The following is a 25,782-nucleotide window of genomic DNA, read 5'->3' as shown; positions in this document are numbered from 1 at the left end:
GTTAACGAAACTCAAAAAAATTGCAAAACTTCTCATATCTAGACTTCAAAAATCATGGTGCTATTTTGATACCTTCCCTTGAATATATCATCATCTTACTGATTGTATCTAAAGCAATCCCTCAATCTAGTATTAATTCCTGAAGAAAGGATGACTGTCTATAAGTGGGCAAAAAGCTTTCAATTTTAATGATAAAACCGTAGGTAATATTTCATCAGATTTGGTGTACTTGAGTCCAGTGTTCTAAACGTCTTACTAAACCACATTTTTTAAATGTTGATGTATGTTGATGTGATTATTATTTGAAATGTGACTTGACTACCTATTTAGTGTTTTGGGATGAGATCCTAAAACACTTCAGTACATGCTTAACATGAATATTTCCATTAGAAATCAATGTGACAACATGCATGATGAAACTTGAGCACATGCAGAAGTGTTTCCCACACCAGGGTTTGGTGAGCAGGAAACCAATAACAGTGATAAGAAATTCCATTGTCTCCTCTGCTTTCACAGTGCAGGGTAAGATAAAGTGGTTAAAAATGCCTGTATTCCAGTTTTGCTGGTGTTCCCATTCTTGCTGCCATCTGGAAACGGGATGTGCAGAAACTCTGGACAAATGGCAACTGCATATATTTAATAGACTAAAACAAGATGCTCGTATTTGTTGCACGCAGGCAAATCAACTGCTTGTGCCTGCAGTATTAGCGACCTACCGCTTCTTCAGCCACATCAGTGTGGACAGATTAGAAAAGATGTGCACCAGTTTAACAGATATATTACTTGTGCTTTTATCTTCCATCTCTGCCTACTAAATGAAACTAATCTGTAGCTGGTACATATAAAAACATAAATTACTTGTATGGCAGAGAGATAATAAATGTATATCATTTTGCTACAAACATTCAATATGATATATCAACATATCTACTAGTAACATAAACAAGAACTCTACTGTGAGGAGCTACTAACCACTGGTAAATATTGGGCAAACATTGGAAGTCCATTATTTTGCATCAGTACCTGTCTTTCAGTGAGGTCAAGGTTTACTGCTATCTCATATCGCCTCAGCCTGGTCAAATAGTTATGATGAGCAAATTCTGCTTCTAGCTCTCTGATTTGCTCCTTGGTGAAAGCTGTTCTTTCCTTCCTGGGTTTACTGTTGACCTCTGACTTGTAGTTTCCTTCTTGGGAATCTGAAAAAAAAAAAAAAAAAATACAAAATGAACATAATGACAAGTGTACAGCTAAACAGTAAACACACCCAAAGATAACAACATGCTTAAGTTACATTCTTCAGACCTTTTTCTCTCAGAAATACCCTTGCTTTCATACCTATGGATTCTTCACTATAAATAAGGAAAGCAGCAGTAATTCTGACAGACATGAGCTGCTGCTTCCATTCATGCACATCAACCTTTAGCTTAAAACCTTGCAGTTTTTCATTTCCTAACAGTTCTCTCTAGAATTTCTGCAAAGCTTCAACTCCTTGCCACTTCTGGCAACTCACAGTGCATCCAACCAGTACAGGATGTGTATCATTTGATTAGTGTCTTAATGAGTAATACTTCAAGAATCTCTCTCTCCTATCATTTCACTAATACCTTAAGCCAAAGCTTAATTTTAAAGAATACACTTAAGGTGTAGTCCAATTACACTTCCAGGGAAACGTAACAGACAAAGCATAGGAAATTCAACACTCATCAAAAAGAAATCAGTGAGCACGTCACATGTGATAATGGGATCTTCTCCTACTCATGCCATGATGCAGGTAAGGAGGTTAAGCCACAGCTGGTATCAGCATAAGAAATTTGCTACCACTACAGCTTATTATCTAAGGAATACTTTGGCCACAGAGTGGTATTTTTTTGCTGAAAGTTTCATTACCACCCTCCTGATTCCTTTTAATCTCAGAAACAGGTACATTTGGTGCTGAGCCAAACTACTGAACTCAGTGACAGTCATTCTGTTGCTGTCAGTGAAGTCTGTTTAAATAAATGAAAAGAGATCAAACTGTAAAAAAAAAAAAAAAAAAAAACAAAACCAAAGAAAACAGAGAGAGAGTGGAAAGGAAAAAAAAAAAAAAAGAAAAAAGGACCAGACATTTATAAGTTTGGGTATGATACAACACCTATAAATCCAAAATTAGCAGGAGATCAGTAGGAGTATCATTAGTCAAATTCTGGCCTCATGAACCATCTTAAAAATGTCACAGATAAATTCACACTTCAGCTCCTGATTTAAATAGAAACCTGCATCAACATCCAAATGAACAGGCCTGCAAGAAATCACTCCCTGGGACTCTGTGTAAGATGAATCATCGACATGCCTCAGACCGTCCAACTGGCCAGTGAGTCTGGTTTCAAAACTACAGTCAACTATCTATATTTTATAAAGGTATAAAAATGTTTTCACTTTTTGTCAGTTACTCTGTTGCTTGGAAGGGAAATTTTTTTTTTTTTTTAAATGAGAACTGTTGATGCTTGACTCAGTGCTATAGTCTAATATATTAATTTAAAATATTTTAAAGCTAATGGCTTCAAATCATCAAACCTCTTAACTTTTGCTGATATGACACACAGAACTTTGCTTCAAACGTGCAATGTACTTCTGGTTGTATGACTGAGGGTATCCACCAAAGCTGTTGAGTGGGTTTGGGAAACGTTCAGCCACAACTGGAGCAGGGATTTTCTAGGATAGGACCCCATTAGATGGCACACCCATTGGCTACAGTCTGGGTCCAAGGTCCATTATCCAAACTCAACACAGAAAACTTGACAGATCAAAACCACTTTAAATCTAGAAGTTCACATTTCTTCCTTCATACTAGTTGGCAAGCTAGAGTCACTATAACTTCTCCGCATTTTTCCAATGCAGGAACATGCACGTTGCTTTTGTTCCTGGAAATTTCCTCATCTGCCGCCTCATTATAAGGTCCAAATACTATGTAGATGACCCGAACTTAAATACTTAAGCTCCTATATCAGCGGTCCAATGAGTCACTGAAGAGGGATACCTAAATCATTTTTCTTAGCATTCAAGCTTACCATTCTTATACCACCAGACATGTCTTTCATACATGTTTGAAAGCAGGTGGGTGTGCATACTCCTTATCTGCAGTTCGACACAGAAATGTATTCCATGCAAGTCATTGCTAAAGTCCTTTTAACTGTCTTGGTAAACCTGTGCCTGTGTGAGGCCATGAGCCAAAAAGTCTTCCCATGTCAGTACTTGCTGGTAGAAAGGTCCATGGCTCACTGGTTTCCAAACTAAAGGTTGCAACCTTAAATAAAATAATGCATTTTTTTAAAAGTCAGATGACACTGACACCATATTGAAAATTAAATACTAGAAATGAAGACATAAGCCTGGAAATGCAACAGAAAGTGGGGTCAAGGGTGTAAAACCTTGGTAGCTACTGCTATCGTGAATGGTCAAAGGGGAAAACTTCAGGACTACCCACCCAAATGTCTCTCAAGAGGACACTGATCTCTGTAAGTGACTGAGACTTATAACACAAGCAATTTTTCTGCAAGCAGATGGTTCCATGAGGAAAACAGAATTACTGTACAGCCAGTAAAACCATAAGGAGCTAAGTCATCGTTCAGGTTAATACTCATGGTTCTGAGTTCCCAATTTGCAAATGAGGTTAACATCTAAATTCCAGGTTCCTGGGACACTGATGTAAGGAAAGGGAAATGTAACTGCATGAGTAGTATTTGTCTTTCATCTTTGCCAGCATAGAGGATTCAGCACTGCTAAGAATGTTAGCCCACACAGATCCTGTGCAAATATAAGCATTCTTGGACAATTGGTTATTTAGAGATTTCTGCTATTGCTGGATACTACCTTTTCGTCAATGCTGGATTGTAAGTGCCTGGCAGCCACAGTTTTGTGAGCAGTATGATTTCATCAGCAGACTGACACAGTGGAAAAGTTTTAGGTTTTTATTTATTTGTTGTGAACGTCATTGAATGCATTTGTAATAGTCAAGATACTCTGAAAAACCCACAAGATATATTCAAATATAGCTGACAGAAGGAGTTGGATAGGTATGCAGAAACCTGACACAGGTACACAGAAAGCTGACTCTCTCTCAATATTGAGGTTCATGCAACAGAACAACTGGAATCCTAGAAAATCTGTTTCAGCAAAGATCTGGCCAGCAAGATAATGGCATTTTGCTTAATGCATTTGAGATATTGAAAATATATCTAAAAAGAGACCAGTTAGGTGAACACCAGTTATGAACTCTTGCTGTCATCTGACTTTCTCTGCTGCAGTGTTGCTGTGGTTCATGTAAAGATTCCCTTTTATTTCCTATTGACATCATACTACTTGGAATAATAATTTTAGAAATTTTGGTTGTTTTAATTTCCAAAGTGGTAAATCTAGGTTTTCTGATTGTTTCTTTTTAACAGTCTCTATAAAGCCAGGATTGGGAGCTCCCATCTCTTTCTGATCTTCAGATCTCTGTTCATATCACCTGACTAGCTTCTCTTTGGTGGAAAATGGGTGGGAGACTTGGAAGAGATTTTTGGCAGAACTCATGTCAGCCTACATCTGTTTTGCAGCTGTTGCAACTAAGACAAGAAAAAAGTCCTAACAACCTTAGTTTTCCTCTACTGGCTACATCTTATGCCAAATGGTAGGTGTAGAGGCAGAGAACAAAGCCTAGGGGGATCTAAGTTACACTCCTTGCCTCTCAAAAGGCACACATAAAATATATACAGATGGTACAAACCACTTGATGAAAAATACAGCAATCTATATTGTCTGTCTTCCGCTTTCTCCCAGACAAATTCTGGCACACTCTCAGAACATGTAGCCTACATGCAGGTATTAGTACCTTATCAGTCTCTCTTTTGCAGATCTTTGTTCTTTGGATGGCAAGTAATGTAGGCAGTTAAACACTGCTTTGAGGGATGCAGGTCATACCTCTTTCTCAGAACTGTTTTTATCAGTTTTCAAAAACTCCAGGCAGCATCTTTAATGTCTGCTGTTAGACAAAAATGCTTGTCGGTGACTGATGTAGAAGGTACCATAGGGAAAGACATTCAAAGCTATAAATGACTGTTCTACAGACCTTTGGAGGCTTAGATTTTTCCTAAGTTTAATAATAGCCTAAATTTTTTTTACAAAAAATCATTACTAATTGCACTATTCCCCACCCTCCAAAGTTACTTCTACTTTACTCTAAGGAAAGGATTGCTGGTAATACCAACATTTGTATTGTCCCACCAGAGTTCCTATTTCCTTCTCTCTACATCACTGAGAGATGAAGCGTACCAAACAAACACAGGATCTAACTCCTATGTGTAGAATATGAAAAGTGGTCATTTTGGTATTCTTGCTTTTGCTGCATGCCTAGGAAAAAAAGGACTCATCACAGAATAGGGAAAAGAGACTGGTCAGAATATCCATGATACAAAGATCTGCTGCTAACTGGGTAGGGTCACAATCACAGGCAAAATATGCAAGAAGCACCTGCTATTTTTTCTTAGATTAGTTCAACAGCTGACGTACCGTCATTTCTCAGACAGAAATGAACTTCCAGTTAATACCTGCAATGTAAGATCCCAGACAATAAGTCAGATTGCTAGTGTTCTGCTGGCAGTTGCAGATGGTTTTCAGATCCTGCAATCCATACTGAGAGTGAGTAGTGACAATAACCACTAATGATTTGTGACAAAAAGGCCATCAGAATTTCACCCCGGCAGTTTTTATTCAATGTCCAGGTTTTCAACTTTCACTCACATCTTCTAACACTTATTGTCAGAAAGCCCCTACCATGAACAACCTATTTCTATATTTATTTCACTATAAATTTATAGTGAAGTTGGATAAACTAAATGTTCTTAATTGCATACCTTCCTACAAATGACATTCAGGTGTTTGCAGAGAACAACTACTACATGGTTATTTACTTTAAAATTAAGCAATCTATACAAAGTAATCAATGCAGAATGCTTGTTACTTCTGAGTAATTCAATGTTGCGTGAAAGAACATTTCTTTCAAACTTAATTCCTCTACATTTGTTTAAATCACTAACATGTAAACAAAACCTTCTAAACATCAATAGGACACAACAATGATACATGATTCAGTGCATAATGCTTTTTTTTTTTTTCCTTTGAGATGTTAGCAATATGAATTTACGGAAAGTACTTTAGTATCAGGACAATAATCTAGCAAAAATATCATTAATCTGAAATACACATATGAAGAAAATAAGCAACTTTGTACTATTAAGGTTGCAAAGAGAGAACTACTATATTTTTAATGGTCAGAAGTACATACTGATACACAGCTGAATTGCCTAATCTAATTGTTTCTGATGCTTTATAGTTAATTATATTTTCTGACAAAATGAAATAGTTCAGAGACACAGGCAAGGAGCTGGCATAAAGGTCTCCATATGGTTCCTGTTGTTTTGCCAGCAAATACATGTGAGAACAAGATTTACCCAGAAATAGTCACTTTCAAACATTTTTGACATTTAATAGAGAATACGATGAAGTTTTTCCATGACTTTTTTTTCCAAATTTTCAATTCAAAGTTGCTCAGAATTAATACATAAATTTATCCTGTGTCCAAAACATTGCCCATGGCTTTGCAGGATCCTAATTTAAATCCTTACTCCCTACTTTTGAGTATAATCTTTGTACCAAAAAAATTACTTCAGTCTACTTAGTTATTCTTACTTTGATGCACCTACTCTTATTTGCACCAGTTGAGACTATGCAACCAAATGCTGCAGAGTTAATTAATCTGTTTTTGTTTCACAATTTTCCTTCTCTTTAAAGTCATTTAAATAATATTCTTATAACTTCTCAGTTAAAAGTACAGTTCCAAATCAGTGAACATATTCAATCTGAGTGGCTCTTTTGAGAATGTCATTAAAAGTATTTCTGGAGCTGCAATTCACTAAATGTATTTAGGGAATCTTTTCTGAAAATTGGAACAAACAGCATCATCATTTCCATAATTCACAACTCTGCATGTGCGAATGGGCAAAGCTGCACAGTAGCACAAGTACGATGTTAAAATTACATGAATCCTTCTTTTCATTCTAATGTAAGCAAACTTTTGTTGGTTATTGAGTTAATGCTTTCTAACCCATTCTGTGACAATTAACAATTTAAAACAGCCTCATATCCAGTCCCCAAAAAAACATGAACTGGCACAGCAAAACCTGTGAGTATTCTGAAACACACTATATACCATCTTAAACCATTACCTACTAGTTGCTGCTGCCAACATTTTGTTATTGCTGCCTCCTGAAAGTACAAGTCTAGGAATTATACTGCAGCATCAGAAACACTGATTCATAACACTGTGATAGCTAATGCTGCAGGTTCTTGAAGATACCTATGCTGGAAAAGATGTGCTTCTGCCAGGTCATCTGATCAATCTAACTATATAGCATGTACATGTCATTTCTTCTTCAAACCATGCAAATATGGAAGACAACATATGAATTCTCTTATATGAATAATTACACTAGTTAGTAGATCTTCATGTGGAAGACACTACTCTCAGTCCCAAATGTTTGTATAATCACAGCTTATGTTAGGAAAGGAGACACAGAATTTCCCTTAAAGAAACTTTACAGGCTGCATTTTAATAGGACTTTATCCAGTGGGACCTCCAATTCCCATTTGGACTTCTGGAGATATATCTCTTACATGCAGCATCGAATAACATACATGTGGTGATTGTTTGCCTATTTACTGAACCATTTTTATAAGTTGCTTTCATGTTGAAGAGTTTCATTAAATGAAGGTGCGAGCTGCCAGCACCATCTCCCCACAGAATAGCAGTGTGAGTCCTCCTGAGTAAGAGTTAACCTACAACATTAAACCAAAAAATTTTCCATGCAGAAGCCTTTTAGAACAAAGACATCCAAGTGGAGAAAACAGTAGCTGACATAGAAGTTTATATAATCTTTCTTTTCTTGAGTCTTGCCTCCTAGACATCTCCCACAGAGGCTCTTTCATACCCAAAGGAAGCAGAATAAAAGTGAAGAGTGACCAAACCCACTCCAAACACTGCACGTGCCTCAGTCATCATCATCGGTCTGATGAAAGCCCTTCCCCGGACAGCAGCTGTATCAGAACTCCAAGGAGGTATTAAAATATTCCTTTTGGCCCTACTTTATTGTATAAAAAACCTTATGAAAATAGGTTTTTTTCCTGCAAAGATGGTACACAAAAGATCTAAAGCACTACAAACTGTAGGGAAGTGGTTGCTTAAGAAGAGAAAAGAGCATATGACACACAGAACTTTGATAATCGTCTCTCAACAAGTCTTATCTCCCTAAAATGATGCGTTGTAGTTTTCATTGTAGCTTTGTGAAGCAGGGAGACCCTTGTCCTGCCAAAAATACTAGAGCAGCCAACATAGGCAGTGTTCTGGGACTCAGGTTTAACAAAAGGCCATATTTAATTCTTGTCTGAAAAAAAGAAAAAAAACTAAAATACTTTAGTGATAAAGAACTCACTCTGGATGTTTTAATCCTTTTGGCCAGTGAGCTTTTTGAGGAGATGCTTTCTCACAAGTATATGTAGATCTGCCTCTTTGTCATAGTTAAAATACAGTTGCTGTTGCTCCACTTCACACAACATAAAATACTAAATATTTAGCTTAAGATAGTGCCAGCAAACACAGAGATGAGGCTAAGGAATGGAAAAATATGTCACAGTGACTTGCTTGCTAAGAAATATATAAAGAAATTATACCGCTATGTATCCTGCATGTGCTATCTAGAATTTAAATATCGTGAAGTTTGTTATATTCTTTTTTTCTCTGTAAAGCCAGAATGCCACTGTTAATATTAAGAATCCAAAGTACAGTGGGGATGGGAACATATATCAAGCAATGCATTTTACAAACCTTGTTTCTCTATTAACTTTTTTATATAAATGGCCATTAGTTTTATGTGCTTTCAAATTTACATTCAAAGTCCCTTACATTTAAAGCAGCAGTACACTCCACCGCATGACTAGCGAAGTTTGCTTCCCAAATGGCAGTCAGCTCTTGCTAATAATTCTGTTGCTTAGAAAGTTCAGACCCTGTGGATATTATTCTTTGAATCTGTGAGTAACACACTTTTAATGAGGTGTTACAAACTTAGTTACTCCAAATAAAGATCTCAGTTATTTAATTTTCATATATCACTACAATAAATCTCCATTGTGAATTTCCAAATATCCTTCTAATAATCAATCATTGTGGTTTATCCACATGCAAACAGACTTCAATTTTTTTACACATAGTCACGTTATCCAAAGTTTGCTGAAATCAAGGTGTAATTGCCAGGCCTCACTGAGTGTATAGCCTTATGCTCTTTCTTCCTTAGCTGATGTGCTGTATACAGACAGTGCCATTGCCCCAATTCCTCCCACACAAGACATTACATTAAAAAAAAGTAAAAGCCAGAATCTATAGTAGTTCTTGTAGATCTTGTAACACACCACATCACTGTGCCACAATATGTACCTTCACTAGAGCAAATGGCCTAGAAAAGAGTGTGCCATTTGGGGCAGTTTCTAAGGATAGGTCAGGTTCTTCCCCAAATCATAGTGGGCAAGCTGGGGCAAGCTCAAGAATTTCAGTGGAATCGCTTCTCAGTCACAACGGTGTCAGAGATGATTTTGATCCCATTAAAAGTCGCAGCTTACTTTGTGTATGATGATGAGAAGTCTTGAGTTGATTAAAGAAAAGTATTTTCTCAGGCTCCTAGGTATATATTTTCTCAAAATATACATGCAGAACTTACAGTCAAAATCTTGCTGACTTCTAAGTTTGCTTTTGAAAAAAAATTTATTGCAGTTGCATGAGCTCCTGTCTGAAAGCCCTTAACAAAAAAATAAATAGTTTGCACATAAGCCAAAGAATCCAGGCTTTTAGTTTTCCATACTTAGCAATAAAAGTTGAAACACTTACAGAAGTTTAATACAGTTGGAGTTTCTTTAGGGCTCCATATTGCCTTAGTCACCCATCTTTCCAAAGCAGGTCTTCAGGATACAGTTACACAAAGGAAAATATAAATGGGTACCAACAATTCTACTTTAACTCTTTCTAAGAATTATTTTGCTGCCACAGGAAACAGGAAGCCATTTCACAGCAGTATTTTTCAGTGTAATTCTTCCACGTGTGTTACACTGGCTAATTTTTTTTTTCCATTCATCATGGAACAGATTTCTTTGGAACTCCTTAATGATGTAGTGACAATTTTATATATGTTGAACATGTGGCAGAAAAAAACAGTGTCTGGAGCAAATCTAACATCCAATATTTCTGTTTAATCCTATGTTAGCATGCCCTTTCTCCCTTTTTTTTTTCTTTTCAACCGTTCTGCCTCAAATGTTTTTACTCTTTCTAAAACCTGTCCTTTTGAAACACTCATAACTGGCCTCTGCAGTGTATGTCGCACCTTGCAGAACTGCAGCATCACAAATCACCTTCCGTTTCACAGTCTTGGTGAGTGTCACGGTCCTCACAAGCAATTTCACGTGCTCATTCCCTGCCTTGGTGGCTGCCCATGTTGGACATGGCTCAGCTAGTGTGGCATTACAGCTTTCAGCATCAGGCACAAACGTAATCCCTGTCTGGGTCTTTAAGAAATATCATAGATGTCTGTGCAAATGCATATGCCTGCGTATGTTTCAGTGACATGTTTTGTAAATCTTATTATCCCTCAGAAAGCATTAAAATGAAGCCAACAGGCCCAGCTGTGCTTATAACATACCTTAGTAGATATCCAGACTTTTTTTCAAGAACAGAAAAACACATACACACACACACACACTCCTACCAAACAGGGTTGCTGTTCTGGGTGTATTCTACTATTTCATTCACAGTTTACTTTACAACATTGTGCTGAAGTATAACACTAACTATAAAAATGGAAAAACAGTGGAAAGTACTTTCCCACATGCAATTAAATGGAATTACCTGTCTTTCAGGGGAAAACAAAATAAAAAGGGTTATAAAATAAAATTTTTCAGATGTTTAAACTATTTATACCATTGGCTTTCAGACCAACTCTGAAAGTTTCGTTTTTCACTTAAAACTATTACTTTCTGTTAATACTAGATAGAAAACCTCCTAATGACTACTTTAAAAGTTCTGACTATCAGCTGGTTTTGACTTACAAGTTCTCCAACTTAGTGGCGTGCCACATTTTCCTTTCTTAGTGTTTTCTCAAACAATTATCGTAAATGGCAGAATCCATCAAAAACACCCAGAGGATTTGTCATGTTTGAAGCTAACACAATTTCCTTTCTCAACCTAGAGTACAATTGTTAAGGGATGGAAAAATCCTCACATAATTAAAAGAAAACCCAAAATAGTTCTCTAAATAGTATATTGGCTAAAAGAAATAAATCTGTAAAAGAAATAAAATCTAACTAAGAGTGCAGGTTTAAGTTTGCTGCTAAATCTATTTTACAATTAATTTTACAGTCTAGGAGAGCTTTTTGATAAATAATTTTTCTTGATTGCTAACAATCAAACTTGTTGTACAGTTAAAGTCTGTGACTCATAATGGAAAGCTTTGGCAGGGTGCAATAAAAAAAAAACCCTTCAACTTACTTTGATGCGAGCAAAAGGTCGCAACATAATTGTTTGGAGTACTTCCTATTATTTTAAGATTAGAGTGCAAGAAAATATTTACTATATATCTGAGATGAGAGGCCACTTCAGCTATGGGTTCAAGTATAGCTTTTGAGACAACAAATTTTTATGCCATATTTGTACTGTCCCCTTTTATATGTATGATACAGAGACACTATAGTTAAAATAACTAAGGGGTCTAAGCCTCCTTTAAACATCTAAAATTGACTGCTACTTCCAAAGTAGTTGATATTCCTTCCATAGTCTTAATTTTTAGTTTGGAAAGAGAATGTACAGTAATAAGAGCCTGATTTTTCAAACATGTCAGTGTGTACATGAAGTTCAGGTCTCAAGTGAGCACTTTGAGAACAGATATATTTAGAAAAAAAAAAAAGGAAAAAAAAAGAAAAGAATCCCCCAAAACCCAAGAGCATCCAATAATTAAACCACAAGTCCACAGTATGTTAGTCAAATCAAAAGGTCATTTTGTCCCCAGCTTCATTTCCGACTCCTTTTCAGTAATGGAAAGTCTTTCTGTGATCACTGTACTAATACAAAAGTAGAAACTTTTATTTTCCCAAATAAAAGAGGCCATTTGGCACACAAATGTTAAATAATATGGCCTGACTCTTCCATCATTCACCTCACACAACTTGCTGCCTATAAGCTGGAGAAGAAAGGCGTTCCTGGTAAAGTAATGTGCTAGTGAAATAGTCTGACAGTGCATGTCAAAGCATAGTAAATCCTATATATGTTTTATAATCCCAGACAGTATTTGTTTTACTCTTTTAAACAAAGCTCATTTTAAATACCTACCTCTACTGGGATAAGAAAACTAAGAAACATTCATTACACTTGAAGACAAAAGTTGGGTAGGTGTAACTTTTTTCTCCATCCTAAAAGTTGTAGCACCAAAATGAAATACAAAGGTTATTTAATTCTTCTGTAAGACAACCCACACAAGTCCCCACATTCTCTAGTGTGATCAGCTGTCATCTCCCGTAATGGTTGGCAGGCTGGAGGTAAAACATCATCCCCCCTTTTGTCTCTGAAAATGTTTTATTCCATCTTTCTAAGAAATTAAAATTGCTGGTTTATTTATTTGCTCTTCTTCCCATCCATATAATCTAGGGCTGGATGCTCTGCAGTAAGAGTAGACACAGTACTTGAGATTATCAGATCACAGAAACAGGGAAAAAAAGAGCAATAAAATTATTAGCATGACTACTGGAGGATGTAGGAGTGTACCCTAAAAACAGAGACTTGAAGCAACAATGAAATCCCAGCATATACACCAGTAACCAGCAGTTCCCGGGCTGGACTTCATGCAACAGCAATGAATGCTGCATTTTCCAGAGCTAATGGGGTGAGGAGGGGGAGGTAGAAAAATCTCCCTCTGAACCTCAAAAAATACCTCCTGAACTCTGGTCTGGCAGCTCTGAAAAAGAGTACGTAGCAGCTCTGAAACGGCACAAATTCAAGAGGTATTTTAAGAAGTGGGATAAAGGTCTGCAGCTTTCCAACAAAATGAGTTACAGCAGTTAGACATGAGCTCTGGGGCGTTACTCTTTTCAATATAAAACTTTATTCCATCTAATTTTAAACTACTCAGTCACTGAGTTTCCGCCCAATTAAATAAGATGATTGGACATGATACTATTTTTATCCAGGGTATCTTATTTTAAAATTGCACAGCTTTGAAAAACCTTAATGCCAAGAAAGGAGCTTTTCCAATCTTTTTTACCCATTGATAACCACCCCAAATACGGGCCTCTCTCATCCCTGCTCAGGATCTTGAGGCAAAGGGGACGCCTACGAATGAGGGACCATTCACTTAGCACAGTCATCGCTATGATATACTGGCTGATAGTTGCTATTGATATAAAACAAAAACTGAAGCATCCGATCTCAATTGTGTATTGTGAGACAAAGTGTCCTGAGGCAGATGTAAAGGTAAGTCCTGAACAACCTCATGCCCTCTCTTACCTGCTCTTCTGCTGAGAGCTCCGTAGCAACACAGCACTTCTAGGATTCATCTGCTTGCTGCCTGGTTATTTAAAATGTCCAACTAGCATGACTTTCATCTCCCTTCCTTTCTGCGGTCCCTTGTGACTCCAGTCAGTAGAGCAAATGTCACTAGGGCTTGGATTTATCGTGGATGCTGGACTGAACATGCTCGGGTTCAGCACAGCCCTATAAAAATGGTACTTGTTGAATAACTGCACTGGGTTGTTTTACATTGTTGCAATGTTTTCCAGGGGATTTATAGGCCTCTGGGGCAATGAAAACATGGAGCAATAGCTTTTTTAGCAGATGTAAACATGGGTTTGAGTAAATAGTTAATTTATGCTGGTGTTAGAGCATTTGGCGGATGTTCCTAGTCATAAACAAGCTTTCTCCATCTTTCAAAACAAAAACAAAACTGGATATCGACATTCTCTATCATCCAAAACCTCAGCTTGCTTCTTAAGCAAAATTGGACCCAGTTCATTTCACAAATCTAAGACAAAATTCAAAAGGAAAGGAGGTTAAAATGTTGGTCTGTTAGGGTTATGACTATGCTGAACTCATATAAAAGATAAAAGAGCATAACATGCTGATATATCTGATGTTTTTATGCAAGACTGCCTTGTTTCCATTAAACAGTGAAAAGACAGCTACTGTTTAACTGAAGAAACTGATGGAAAATCCTCATTACTATATAAACAGTGGTTTAGGCATAGAAAGTGTTTAGTTTATGCATCTGTGCGTTTAGCTGAACACTAAGCTTTTTCTAAACATAATTTGGTGCCTTCCTACTCCCATATATTTTCACTTTCTTTTTGAAAGCCGGAAATCTGTGTCTTCTCATGCCTCAAAATGTAAACAACAAAAAAAAAAATTAATTATTTTTGTACCATATGTTTTACCTAACCCACCAGACAATCCCAGTACATTGCTCCTAGAGTTGTAATTTCCCTTTTAAGGCTGTCTTTTCTTTTATTTTTTTTTACCTTAATTCCAAGAGAGACTTTGGTCTACCATCACAATAAAAGACCTCATTGGTTACATCATCTACGTATTCTATTTTGGGATTTAGACCTCTTGCTTATTTGGTGTTCTGTCACTCAGCTGCTTATCCAGACCTAAAGCTGAAGAAACAGATCTCATAATCATGCAATTACAACAGAATGTTCTCATTTTATTTCCCTTAGCTTTTAAGTCACATCAGTAAAAATGTATACATAACCCATTTTTTTCAATGATGGCTTCAATTCCTGGTTCCACAAATTTTACCTCTTTCAAGCTGGTCTAGTCCCTATTAAAAATCTCAGTATCAACCCCTTTCTCTCTTCATTCACTTTCATGATATCAGCCTTTCAAGACTTTGACGTAATAAAAATTGTCTTGCAGTAACTGTCGTGCAAGTTAATCTTCAGTTTTGTGGACAAAATGAGAAGACTTTGATAAGACAGGGCTGAAAACGTCAAAAAAATCACTGGTCATTCCTTCCTGAATTGCATCAGTGGTGACCAGATAAGAAGTTCAGGTTAACCACTCTCCTTCAACACATTAATGAGCATTAATTCACCCATAGATTAACATGCAAGTCAAACAGGATTGTTTGTGTGGATGGTGCCCTGTTTGTAAATATGACTTGCCCCTAAAAGCTACTGAAAAGATCCACACTTGCTTTTGTGTATCTTAATACATCAAAAATGCCCTTTAATCAGTTAAGAATTATTTCTGATTTAGTTCTATTTGATTTGCTTTAACTTGCACTGAGGGATAATAGGAGCCCATTTCAGACAGTTTGCTACTACTTGAAATTATTCATCATTAATTCTCAGAGAAGTGACACTATCAGGACACTAATGCATGACCCCACTAAGCCTTAAAGGGAAATAAATAAACAAATACATTTTTATAATACTACTTTGAAAAGACTACAATTCAATCAAAGACTGAAAAATACCTGCCTCAGCTAGGAAGGCTAGTTCCCTAGCTAGGAAGACATTTGTTTGGTTCAAAAACTGTGGAAAGAGCCCAGAAGCTCTTTCTTTGAATGAAGACATATTTGCACAAATAGAATGAGACAGAGAAACTTCTAAATATATTATCCTTTAGTATTAGTGTAGCAGTGTTGCTTAAAGGGCCTCCTCATTTTACTGGATACATCATAGTAACAAATGGAAGTCCATGCTCCCAAGAGCTGACAATGCATTTATTGTATGCTGCACCTCACTTCTTCATGGCAGTAACAAACAAGTGAAAGCGCTGATCACTGCATCCCAGCTATCATCGTCCTGGGTATTATGCCAAAGCAGGTTTTAAGGAAAGACTGAGCAAAAACATCACGGTTGTGACATCCTTCAACTTAGTCTCCCAGTTCATCTAACAGAAAACAACAGTTCCTATCCTGAACAAGATTTTGATCTTTATTTGAGTAAGGTGTGGCAATAATTGGCCAAATTTGTATAATGACATATTATTTCGCATATAAATAGTATCACACAGAATTCACATTTTAAATAACAGACCTGGGGGAAAAGGAGGGCAAGGAGGACTCAGATTGTGTATGATTTAGTCAAAGGTATGCAGACAGGGCATAGGATGATGTTCAGGTCATGTCTCACTGACAGCCAACTGCAGAAGGAATGGCAACACAATCTGTTTCTGAGTCAAAATGGTGTTCTTAAGTGGTGCAATTCTGAAATTCATTACAATATGCTTATGACAAAAAAAAGTATGATTTATCTCAAAAGTTGCGGGAAATTAAAGAATCACGGGAAAAGGTCAAAAGGTGCAGTGTCCTCAGACTTGCATTCAGCAAAAGGCTAAGGAAAAGAAATATGTTGGAGTCTCAACCAAGAATGAAAGGACAAAAGCAACATGAAAACGTATATATAGTTCTCAGCAAACCTTTGTAGACTTCTGTGAGAAGGTGAGCAAACCTTTCATGGGAGCTATGTCAATAGATGCTCAGGTCTGCTGAACTATATAGTAATTCAGATGCTTTAACATCTGAAAGCACCAGTTTTTGTGGGTACAAATCAGCATATCTTTTACAAGACAATTGGTAATATGCAATATGGGTATGATCTATTCCTTTTATAAATGAATAATTCAAACAGATGAAGACATCCTTATACATAGAAATGTGACCTAAAACTCCAGAAATATATTTAGGAAGCAGGAATACAAGTCACAATCACCCAAAAGTAGTTTCAGGGTGGAGATAATTTCTGAAATTATATAAGCATCATTGCAAATGTAAGATAGCCATTTATCAGAAAGAGAGCTATGAAAATCAGACATTTCTTTTTAGGCAATTCATATGTCAAGTTGCCCAGGGGTAAAATCACTTATCAGTATTTAGACTTTCATCTTCCTAAGCATATTTAGAAAACAGCCATTTTGAAACTCCCTTTGCACACAGGAGATGTTTAGGGGAACCAAAATAATTTTTAAAACCTGGTGAAAGAACACACATAATGTATGAAAATCATTAGCTCAAATCCAGTTCTGAAAATCTGTTTACAAGTCACAATCCCATGGAGCACTCATACAGGATATGAGCAATAAGTTGTTTCATAGCTCTCGGCAATGTGTGTGTGTGAAAAGAAAGAAGCAGTAGAAAGTGCTCAGAAAGTACACTGCCTTTTGTACACATTTTTCTAAGGAAAATGACCTTCTAAGACCCACAATGCTGTTCTGGATTAGTAATTTCTCTACACCTTCTCCTGGTATTGATCATCAAATTTATCCATCCCATTTTTAATGGGTTATTACACACAGACTTTCCTCTCAGATCCAGAACCTTGTGAATCATTATGAATACAATGTCCTGGAATATCTATACCATTCCTTTCTCAAAGCATTCAATATTTCTACAAAAGTAGTTAAGAACCAGTAAGGCAATAATGTTGAGATGCCAAAAATGATGTTCAGCTCCTCGTTTACTCTAAATCAATATTAAGAAAAATGTAGGAGATGGCAACATTATATCCAGTACAAACCATCACTTGGACAAAGCATAGCTGACTCTAGACAGGACCAAAGTACTTGTCTGAAATGCTTCCTTCTCTCTGAATGCCTTCCGCCTCACGCCCCCTCCTCCTGATGTTAAGACGTGCGGGCAGATGCCCTTGTCACTGCCTAGCCTCTGTGTATGTGCTTGGATTAATTCTCACTGTGCTTAACTCTCACTCCAGATGATGAAGATTATGCCTCGTCCTGCCCGAAACAAAGCAGGCACCAATGAGCAGAATTTGCTAACTGATGTAATGCATATGCAGGTATTAAGTCACGCATCCTGAAAAATTCTGATTTTCATAATACACATAAACTCACAAGTAGTCTGCTTAGCATGAAGGTTCACATGACATACCACTTTCCTTTCCTGCTCTGTGCACTGGCTCCCCCTTGAAGTAAAGAGTCCACCTCAAGGTCTCTCTCTAGCTGATTAAAGCCTGCCACAGAAATAGCTTGAGCAACTTGGCAGCTTTTTCCTTCCAAGATACAACTTTTCTAAGACAACTGTGTTCCACCAAAACAATTATAAAACTTAGGAGTGTGAGAGGCTCACAAACACAGAGACAGGTCTTTTTTTCCCACCAAGACTGAATCTCTGTTCCCATAAGAAAAGTGTAGCTCCAGAATTTGTGGCTTACAGGAGCAGATACAAAGCTCTCTTAACTCTGATGTAATAAGTTATGCACATACACACAATACAAACAAAAGCTGCGTAGTATGCACAGGAAGAAGTTAATTCTTTTCTGCCATATTAACATACAGAATTCATGAACATGACATCTTTGGTTCTCACAAAGTAGCTTAAAAACTCTTTATTATTTCAATCCATGACACACTAAAAGTACTTGACAAGCATAAATAAAAATAGCGAACCAGCCTTGAAAAACTGGCTGTACCTTTGCTCTGAACAACCCCTGAAATTTTTTGATACTTACCTGGAGCTTGCCCAATTTTTCAAGCCTAGGTTTATGTGACTGGATTAATTCTTAGAAAAGAAGTATCCTTCTGATTGGATTTTACAGTCTGCATGATGCTTTTTTCGGGTCAATTTTTTGTTGGAAGACAAAGTAAACAGGAAACTCCCAAGCATTTAACTGTTACAAAACTAGCCATCAAACCAAAGACAGAAGTTTCAAAGTTTTGAGTTCCAGGATTATTTAAAATGGCTTGAAGATCCCATTTTAGCACTACCTCATCCTACTATTTTTGATCTGGAAAAAAATCTGTTTCTTCACTGCATTCTTTACAACTTCAGAGATATTAAATGAATCAACAGGGAAAGTGATCCCTTATTTGCTCAATAAAATGTAAAAATATTCTTTACAGTTGTCATATAACTAAAATTCCTTGAAGTTCATGTAATGTAGAGCTAAGTGTTTAGTTGCCCTCAACTGTTCCTTCTTCTAATAACAAGGTGCTTTAGCAGTTACATAAATAAATTATCTAAGGACACAGTCCAAGAACCCTTATGCAATTTTTATTCACACACCCTTTAAGGTATACCTGTGCTTATTTAATCTTATGGGGTCTTCCTCTCTATTTCTTTTATAGATAACCTTGAAAGTGGCAAAACCAGGATTCCCATCTATGCAGAAGCCTACATGCTACCTGACTGATACAAAGATACAGGTGTGCAGATGTTTCTTCATGTGAACAACCATCAGCCTTTCACAGAATCATAGAATCATAGAATGGTTTGGGTTGGAAGGGACCTTTAAGATCATCTAGTTCCAACCCCCCTGCCATGGGCAAGGACACCTTCCCCTAGACTGGGTTTCTCAAAGCATTTATTGTTAATGATGGGCCATACATCTCTGGGAAACAAACAAAGAAAAAGATGACAACTGGAGGAGAAACAAAAAAAGATAAGGCATGGCCAAACTTTGTATCTTCTACTTCATATTTCCTACATTCCCACTGGCTGGATTTGGAATATAGCATTTTCAGGAAATTCAACTTTTGTAATCTCTCCTATACTCTCCAATTCTTCCCGCCATTTCATTATTTGTTCCTAATGATGACAGTTTATATCGGTGATACATCAGGACCTAAACAGTTGTGTAGTTTCAACAAATGTGTCTTTTCAGGACTTGAAGCTACCAAACCCACATTTTAAAAAGAATCTCTAAACACTTTTTCAGAGTGTATATGGATTCATTTCAGGATATTTTGGCAAATGTAATTTGGGAATTAATACCAGTTTTATAAATAAGTACTGTATTTTGTAGAAATTGAACTGTCATACGTATGGCAGACAGATACATGCCTTCCTTTTCCTCACTTTTGTTCTGTTATTGACAGAAACACCACTTACATGGGATTAAATATAAGCCAGGAAATATGTATCGTCAGCTGGAGTCCCAAGTTATTTCCAGAAGTTTTCCAAATTAGATCTGGCATCTGGCACCACAGCAAATGCCATATTCCTTTTGGTTTAGTTTTATACCATTTTACCATGGGTCTGTTTTTACGTCTCCCCATCACCAGTGCTATCCAGAGTCCAAAGAATAAGAAAGAAAGGAAGAAGGGCAGCCCCATCCCACCCTCACATGAGCTGGTGTGATGGGGTAAGCTCCTGGCTCAGGAGAGCGTGTGGCAAAGCACATCCCCCTGGATCCGCACAGCACTGTCTTTCTCCCCAATTCCCTTCAACCCTCCCTGTCAAGGTAGAGACACTTCAGCACTGTGGTGGGAGCATGCAAACTCCCCATCCATGGCAGGAAAGGGACAGATACAGGAATGTCGCCTTAAGTCATTGCTGGTAAAAACATGTCAATTTTTTTAGAAGTCCATATTAACTTATAAAACACAGTATATACACAAAGCATCAGAGGACAATCTGAATACAGGGGTTAGAATAAGTATTTGGACAGGATACAACTGAAGCCTGTGTTTATGTTCGCAGTAATTACAAGAATAGTTTCTACCTTATCATGAGTTCAAAATGTGAAGTATTAAATTTGCTAGTAATAAAAAATAGAGTGGAATGTCAGCACAAGTCTGAAAATAAGTCGCTTAAAAGGATTTGGATAAGAACAAATTAAATATTTTATTTATACAACTAAAGGCAAAAAAAAAAAAAATTATGGGCTGTGGATCCAAATCCAAGACAGAACTTTTACTAAAACTGTAATAACACTATTTTCCAACAAAGAAAAAAATATCATTGGAAATACTGATCTTAACAAGCATCAAATGATTTAGAAACAAGCATAAAAAATGGAATGGATAAAAAAATACAAAAGGTTTTTCAACACTATTTATAAACTATGTTTTAAAGCTGTCCCATTTAAAAGTTCTCATTAGCTTTTGCTGGGCCAGGGGTCCACCCCTAATGAAGATTCATTAGATTTTCCTTAAAAATGTCATCTTTCTTCTATTATTGATTGTTCCTGTCATAAGTTCAGCTTCCATGAGCAGTTTCTTGTAGTTTTCATTTTCACAGACATTTGTACAAGTCAAAAGTCAGGTTTTATTAGGAAGAAAGCTTAAAGCTACTTTGCTGAAAATAACTGCAAATTTTTAACAGGAACATTTTCCTTCACTTTTATGAAGAAGTAAACTATACTAGTTAACCTAAAAATGAGTTACAGAACCTAAAATCAAGATTTTTTTCCCTTTATAACAACTACACTCGCCTGTCAGAAGCTTAATTTCCACAACCTTTTTCAGCAGTGGAAGTAGTTCAGCAGAGAACAATCAGAATGAATTAAGGACTTTACTGGCTTTTTGAGACTCATTTTTCACATTGAAAAGAGGTAAAAGATAAGACTATGGCCACAGATTCTTGGGAAACAAAGATTGCAACGCAATAAATCCCAGCTCAAGAGTAAAGAAAAAGCAGATGCAAACTTACATGTGAAAACACTCGATGCTAAAGGCAGTCAAGGCACAGAAAAGTACCCTGTGGAATGAAACACCAAGTGCAGCAAGCAGAGGACCATCTAGTTCAAAAAGGGAGCCAGAGAAGTGTGGAGGTCAGAAATATGGTGGCAGGCAAACAATAGATGACTCAATGGATGTCACAGACCTAGAAGAGCTTCCTGGACTCTTTCAAATTTCCTCTGTTCCTGTGAAACTGGCTTTCTTTAAGTATTTTCTAAGGGCCTGCAATTCATTTCTTGGCTAGGCAAGCTCACTTTCACTGAACACCGTGATCTGAGGTTTGTTTGAATTCCTGCTGTGTGGAAATCTACTGTACTTTCTAGCAGGTGTGAGAACACTGAGGCTCCTTCAGTTGCAGCTCATTTCCACTTACTAACTACTTTATCTCCGTGGATGAAGCAAAAGTGACTTTTGTGTTTCCTGGCAGTCTGCTGCTTCAAAGAACCTAACAGTGATTTGTTTATTTCAGAGGAAATGGAGACCAGTCAGTGATGACAGATTTATTGGTTAAATGGACATCACAAAAAAATTTTCATGCAGTACAGGCTGGCTCTAACCACACTATGAGAACTCATAGTAAGGGGTGATGTGCATTCCAGAAATCCAGTCCTATTTAATCCACTCCACTCTAATCTGTACATTTATATAGCACCCTTCACACAATTTCCGAGAGCTCTGTACAGAAATGTAATAACCACTGTACTGAAAAATATCCAGGTATATTGATGGCCTACATTTAGACTTGAAAATACAGCAAAAGGAGCCAGACTGTTGAATATCTCCTGGCAATAAGTCATTCAGTGACAGATAAGAAAAAACTGGGTGTTTGATCTCTTCCAATTAAATCTCAAGATAGAAGAGAAGTCCTTTCCTCTGGAGAGACAATTCACAACATGGCAATAGCTCCTAGTGCTATGGAATGAGACAGAGGAGACTTTTACATTGGAGCAATAAAACATGAAAATTGATATGAAACTTCAGTGGGATCCAATATAAATTGTACAATATGGCTGATCAAACTCAGTTGAACAGGAGGAAAAGGCACAGGGTTTTCAGCATGTGGTAGACTTGCAATGCACAAAGGTTACTCGGAGAACTGCATGGTCTTAATGTGAAAAATAAATAAATAAAACATTCTAGAGCAAGATAGTACCAAATTTATGTTGCTATAGTCTTCAAATGCTAACTGGATGTGACATTTGCATCTGTCAAAGAAGGTAAAATAGATTTATGGATAATATACAGGAGGGACCTGTGTTGAAAATCCCAGATAACCTGGCAACTGCCCGTTTTCTATAAGGGTGAGGAACATTGATCAAGGCAAGCACTGAGATCCAGCCAGTCAGCAAGGCTTTCCATTTGATCTGGATTCAATTTCAGAAAAAAGTCTGGCTGAGGTCGTGCATCAGCCAAACAAACACACCATTTGGAAAGAAGCTGGGATATTTGTTGAGGCAGAGAAATATATCTGAACATCACCTCTATACATATGGTTGGCTAAAGCACATCTGCCAATAATTGGCTCAAAAAAATCATCAAAATTATAAAAATGGCTCTATTTAAGATGATAAAATAAAAAGTGTTATTTATTCTTTGGAGCCACATACCTGCTCAAAAATACCTTGATTGGTAATTCACCCAGCATTTAGGAACTGGAATTATCATTGCATTTTGATTCCACCTACTCCCCAGTCTAGCTTGACATCCTGAATGGTTTAGCTGTCTTTATACATAAGGAACTGTAAGCCAGTTTTGCCCATTTTACAGACTGAAGATCTGAAGTATGGAATAACTACAGCACTGTGTAAAGATTATTGAAATTACTCTGAATGAAATTAAACTAGTGGGTCTACGCAGGGACTCCTGTAGGGAGTATAGTCAGGGTGATTTGCCCCAAATAACGTACTTGCTTCTCAGCAGGGGCAGTTTGCCTGGCAAAGTCATGATGCTGACCTGTATGTGCTAACTGGAGCCTGCTTGGGTGCTTCTGGGTGATGTTCTAGTAGACAAATTCATACAAGAAGTCTATGGCAGAGTTGGAAACTCAACTTTTTTCTCCTTGATTTTTTTCCGGTGTCTTATTTCAAAGCCACCCATCTTCTCTACTTTTCGGGTGCAAGGTAGCATGGTGGCTTATTTATTAAAAATTAGTCTTCTAAGCCCACTAATAGTCCTCTCCTTTTAGTAATTATATCTAAATTTTAAAAACTGTTAATCCAAGAATGAAGTCCAAAGGTGTTTTTGAATCAAATACAACACCTTATACAGTCCACATGTTGAAATGTTATTTTCACTGTGTTTGTATTTGCGAGTGTGTGTATGTATATAGAATTTATGTAAAATCAAGAGCTAATTTTTATTATCTTTTTTTAACTATAAGAAGGCACACTAGATGCCTTGTTTGATCTTGATTTAACCAAATCCTGCAACTACATGTATTATGACAATCTGTATATTATGAACCTTAAAGTATAAGCACAATGATTTGCAAGCATCCTATACGCTAGCCTCACTCAAGAAATTTTCTAGGACTGGGAGCTTACTTTGTAGAAGAAAGTGCACAGTCCTGGTTTCTGTAAAATATGTTATATTTTACAGGATTGCCAGCCTAAAGCAAACAAAAGCATGACCGTACTGCAGTTTTGAGAGAGTCCACACGCTGGTTGAACTCCTTGAAAATGTATTACCAAAGCACTAGATGCAGCGAAGTAGGTCCCCAGTATGAAAGCAACGTGAGGGGGACATATTTTTAAAACTCAGGACACGCTGGAGGGCTTGCAGCCCTGCAATATTAACAATAGATCTCTTAACTATAAGCAAATGCTTGAAGGATATAGATGAGGGACAATTCTGGAATCAAATGTTTACAGTTAAAGTTCTACAGCCAGGAAGAGATAGGCTAAAGCCTAAAAGCTGCCTCAACACAAAAGGATCAGCTTTCAAGCAAGCTGCACACCCGACTGTTACCATTTAGGCACCTAAATGAAGAACAATGGGGGCTGCTGGGTTCTGAGCTCTTTCAAGCATCTGGTCCAAATTCTTTCCTTCCATATGAATCAAAACAAATGTTTAGGCTACCAACTTTCCATTGCCCTTTCAGTTTAATGCCAGCTTTTCTAGCTTTTAAATTCCTTAGTATAATAAGACGAATAAAACACTAACTTAGCAAAATGCCCAGTTAGGGACTATTTGCAATATTTTCTTTTTTATTAGTAGCAGACATAAAGTTTGTATAAAGTCTTTGTAAAAATATATCTGAAAACAGTATCTTTTGGAACAAGATTTTTTGGTTTAATACATTTAAAAAAATATGAATTCTTCTTACTTGGCTATCAAAAAGTGGTCTCAGATTAACTCACAGATTTGAAGACAGAACAGCCTGAAAGTCAGCATAAAACAAAACACAGTAGCAGAAACAGTCAGAAAATTACCAAGTAGATTATATAAGAAAACAAAAAAGAGATCACATCATGATGTGGAAGGAGAACATAAGTCGATGTGTGCTGTGCCACACCATGCTAAGGGAATTTTTAAGGCTACATAATTCCTGCTGCTCAGGACAATTACACCTATTCTACAGCGGTGCGGAGGCTGATACAGGAGCTGCAATGCTCTGCAAGAGCCCAGGATACATCATCGTGCCTGGACCCTGGCACGTCCTAAGATGGTTGAAAGCTGTGCTAAGTAGTCAAAAGACTGTATTTAAATGTTAGAGGGCAACTATTGAGACAGACAGACAAATGTAACTGCATGGTAGTGTCACACCTCTGCAACTAAGACATGACATAGGAAATGCACAGCATTACCTGATACTAACCCTGGGAGAGTAAAGGTCTGTTCCCAGTCCTCTTCCCACTATGGGAAAATCTGTTCTGCAGAAATGTGCAAATTCAAACATTTTAAGAAAGTCTCTGCTTAAGAACACAGAAATTTTGCAGGCTTATCACAGTGAATACTGAAACATTCAACACTATCAAGCAGGTTCACAAATAAGTAGACTCAGCTGGACAAAAGTAAAGAACAACTGGATATCTCATTTTAGTTTTACAACACACACAGCAGCAAAGGAAACAGTGACTAGTGAAAACACAAAACCACGGATGGAAATCTGTGTTTTTTTCTGAGTTGAATGAAAGAAAGCTGCTTCAAGAAGCACATAAACAGAGTTGGCAGGAAACATCTTTACTAATTTACATGAGCTAATTTAATAAAATTTGGGGGATGGAAAGAAACATACAGTCCATTTTCAGCTTTTCCTATAC

General features: G+C 37.0%; 1 protein-coding gene across 1 annotated transcript in view; it reads right to left on the bottom strand.

Moving 5' to 3' along the window:
• The window catches only part of MEOX2 (mesenchyme homeobox 2), a 53,865-nt gene that overhangs the window by 12,788 nt on the left and 15,295 nt on the right, over nt 1–25,782 (bottom strand). The window contains exon 2 of the mRNA XM_010577638.1: nt 1,024–1,196. Coding sequence (XP_010575940.1) covers nt 1,024–1,196 — 173 coding nt within the window. The remainder of the gene's footprint in view (nt 1–1,023; nt 1,197–25,782) is intronic.

Source organism: Haliaeetus leucocephalus, unplaced genomic scaffold (assembly GCF_000737465.1).
Source record: "Haliaeetus leucocephalus isolate CR32 unplaced genomic scaffold, Haliaeetus_leucocephalus-4.0 Scaffold566, whole genome shotgun sequence".
NCBI classification, from domain to species: Eukaryota; Metazoa; Chordata; class Aves; order Accipitriformes; family Accipitridae; genus Haliaeetus; species Haliaeetus leucocephalus.
The sequence above is the reverse complement of the archived record's forward strand: the minus strand, read 5'-3'. Positions and strand labels throughout refer to the sequence as shown.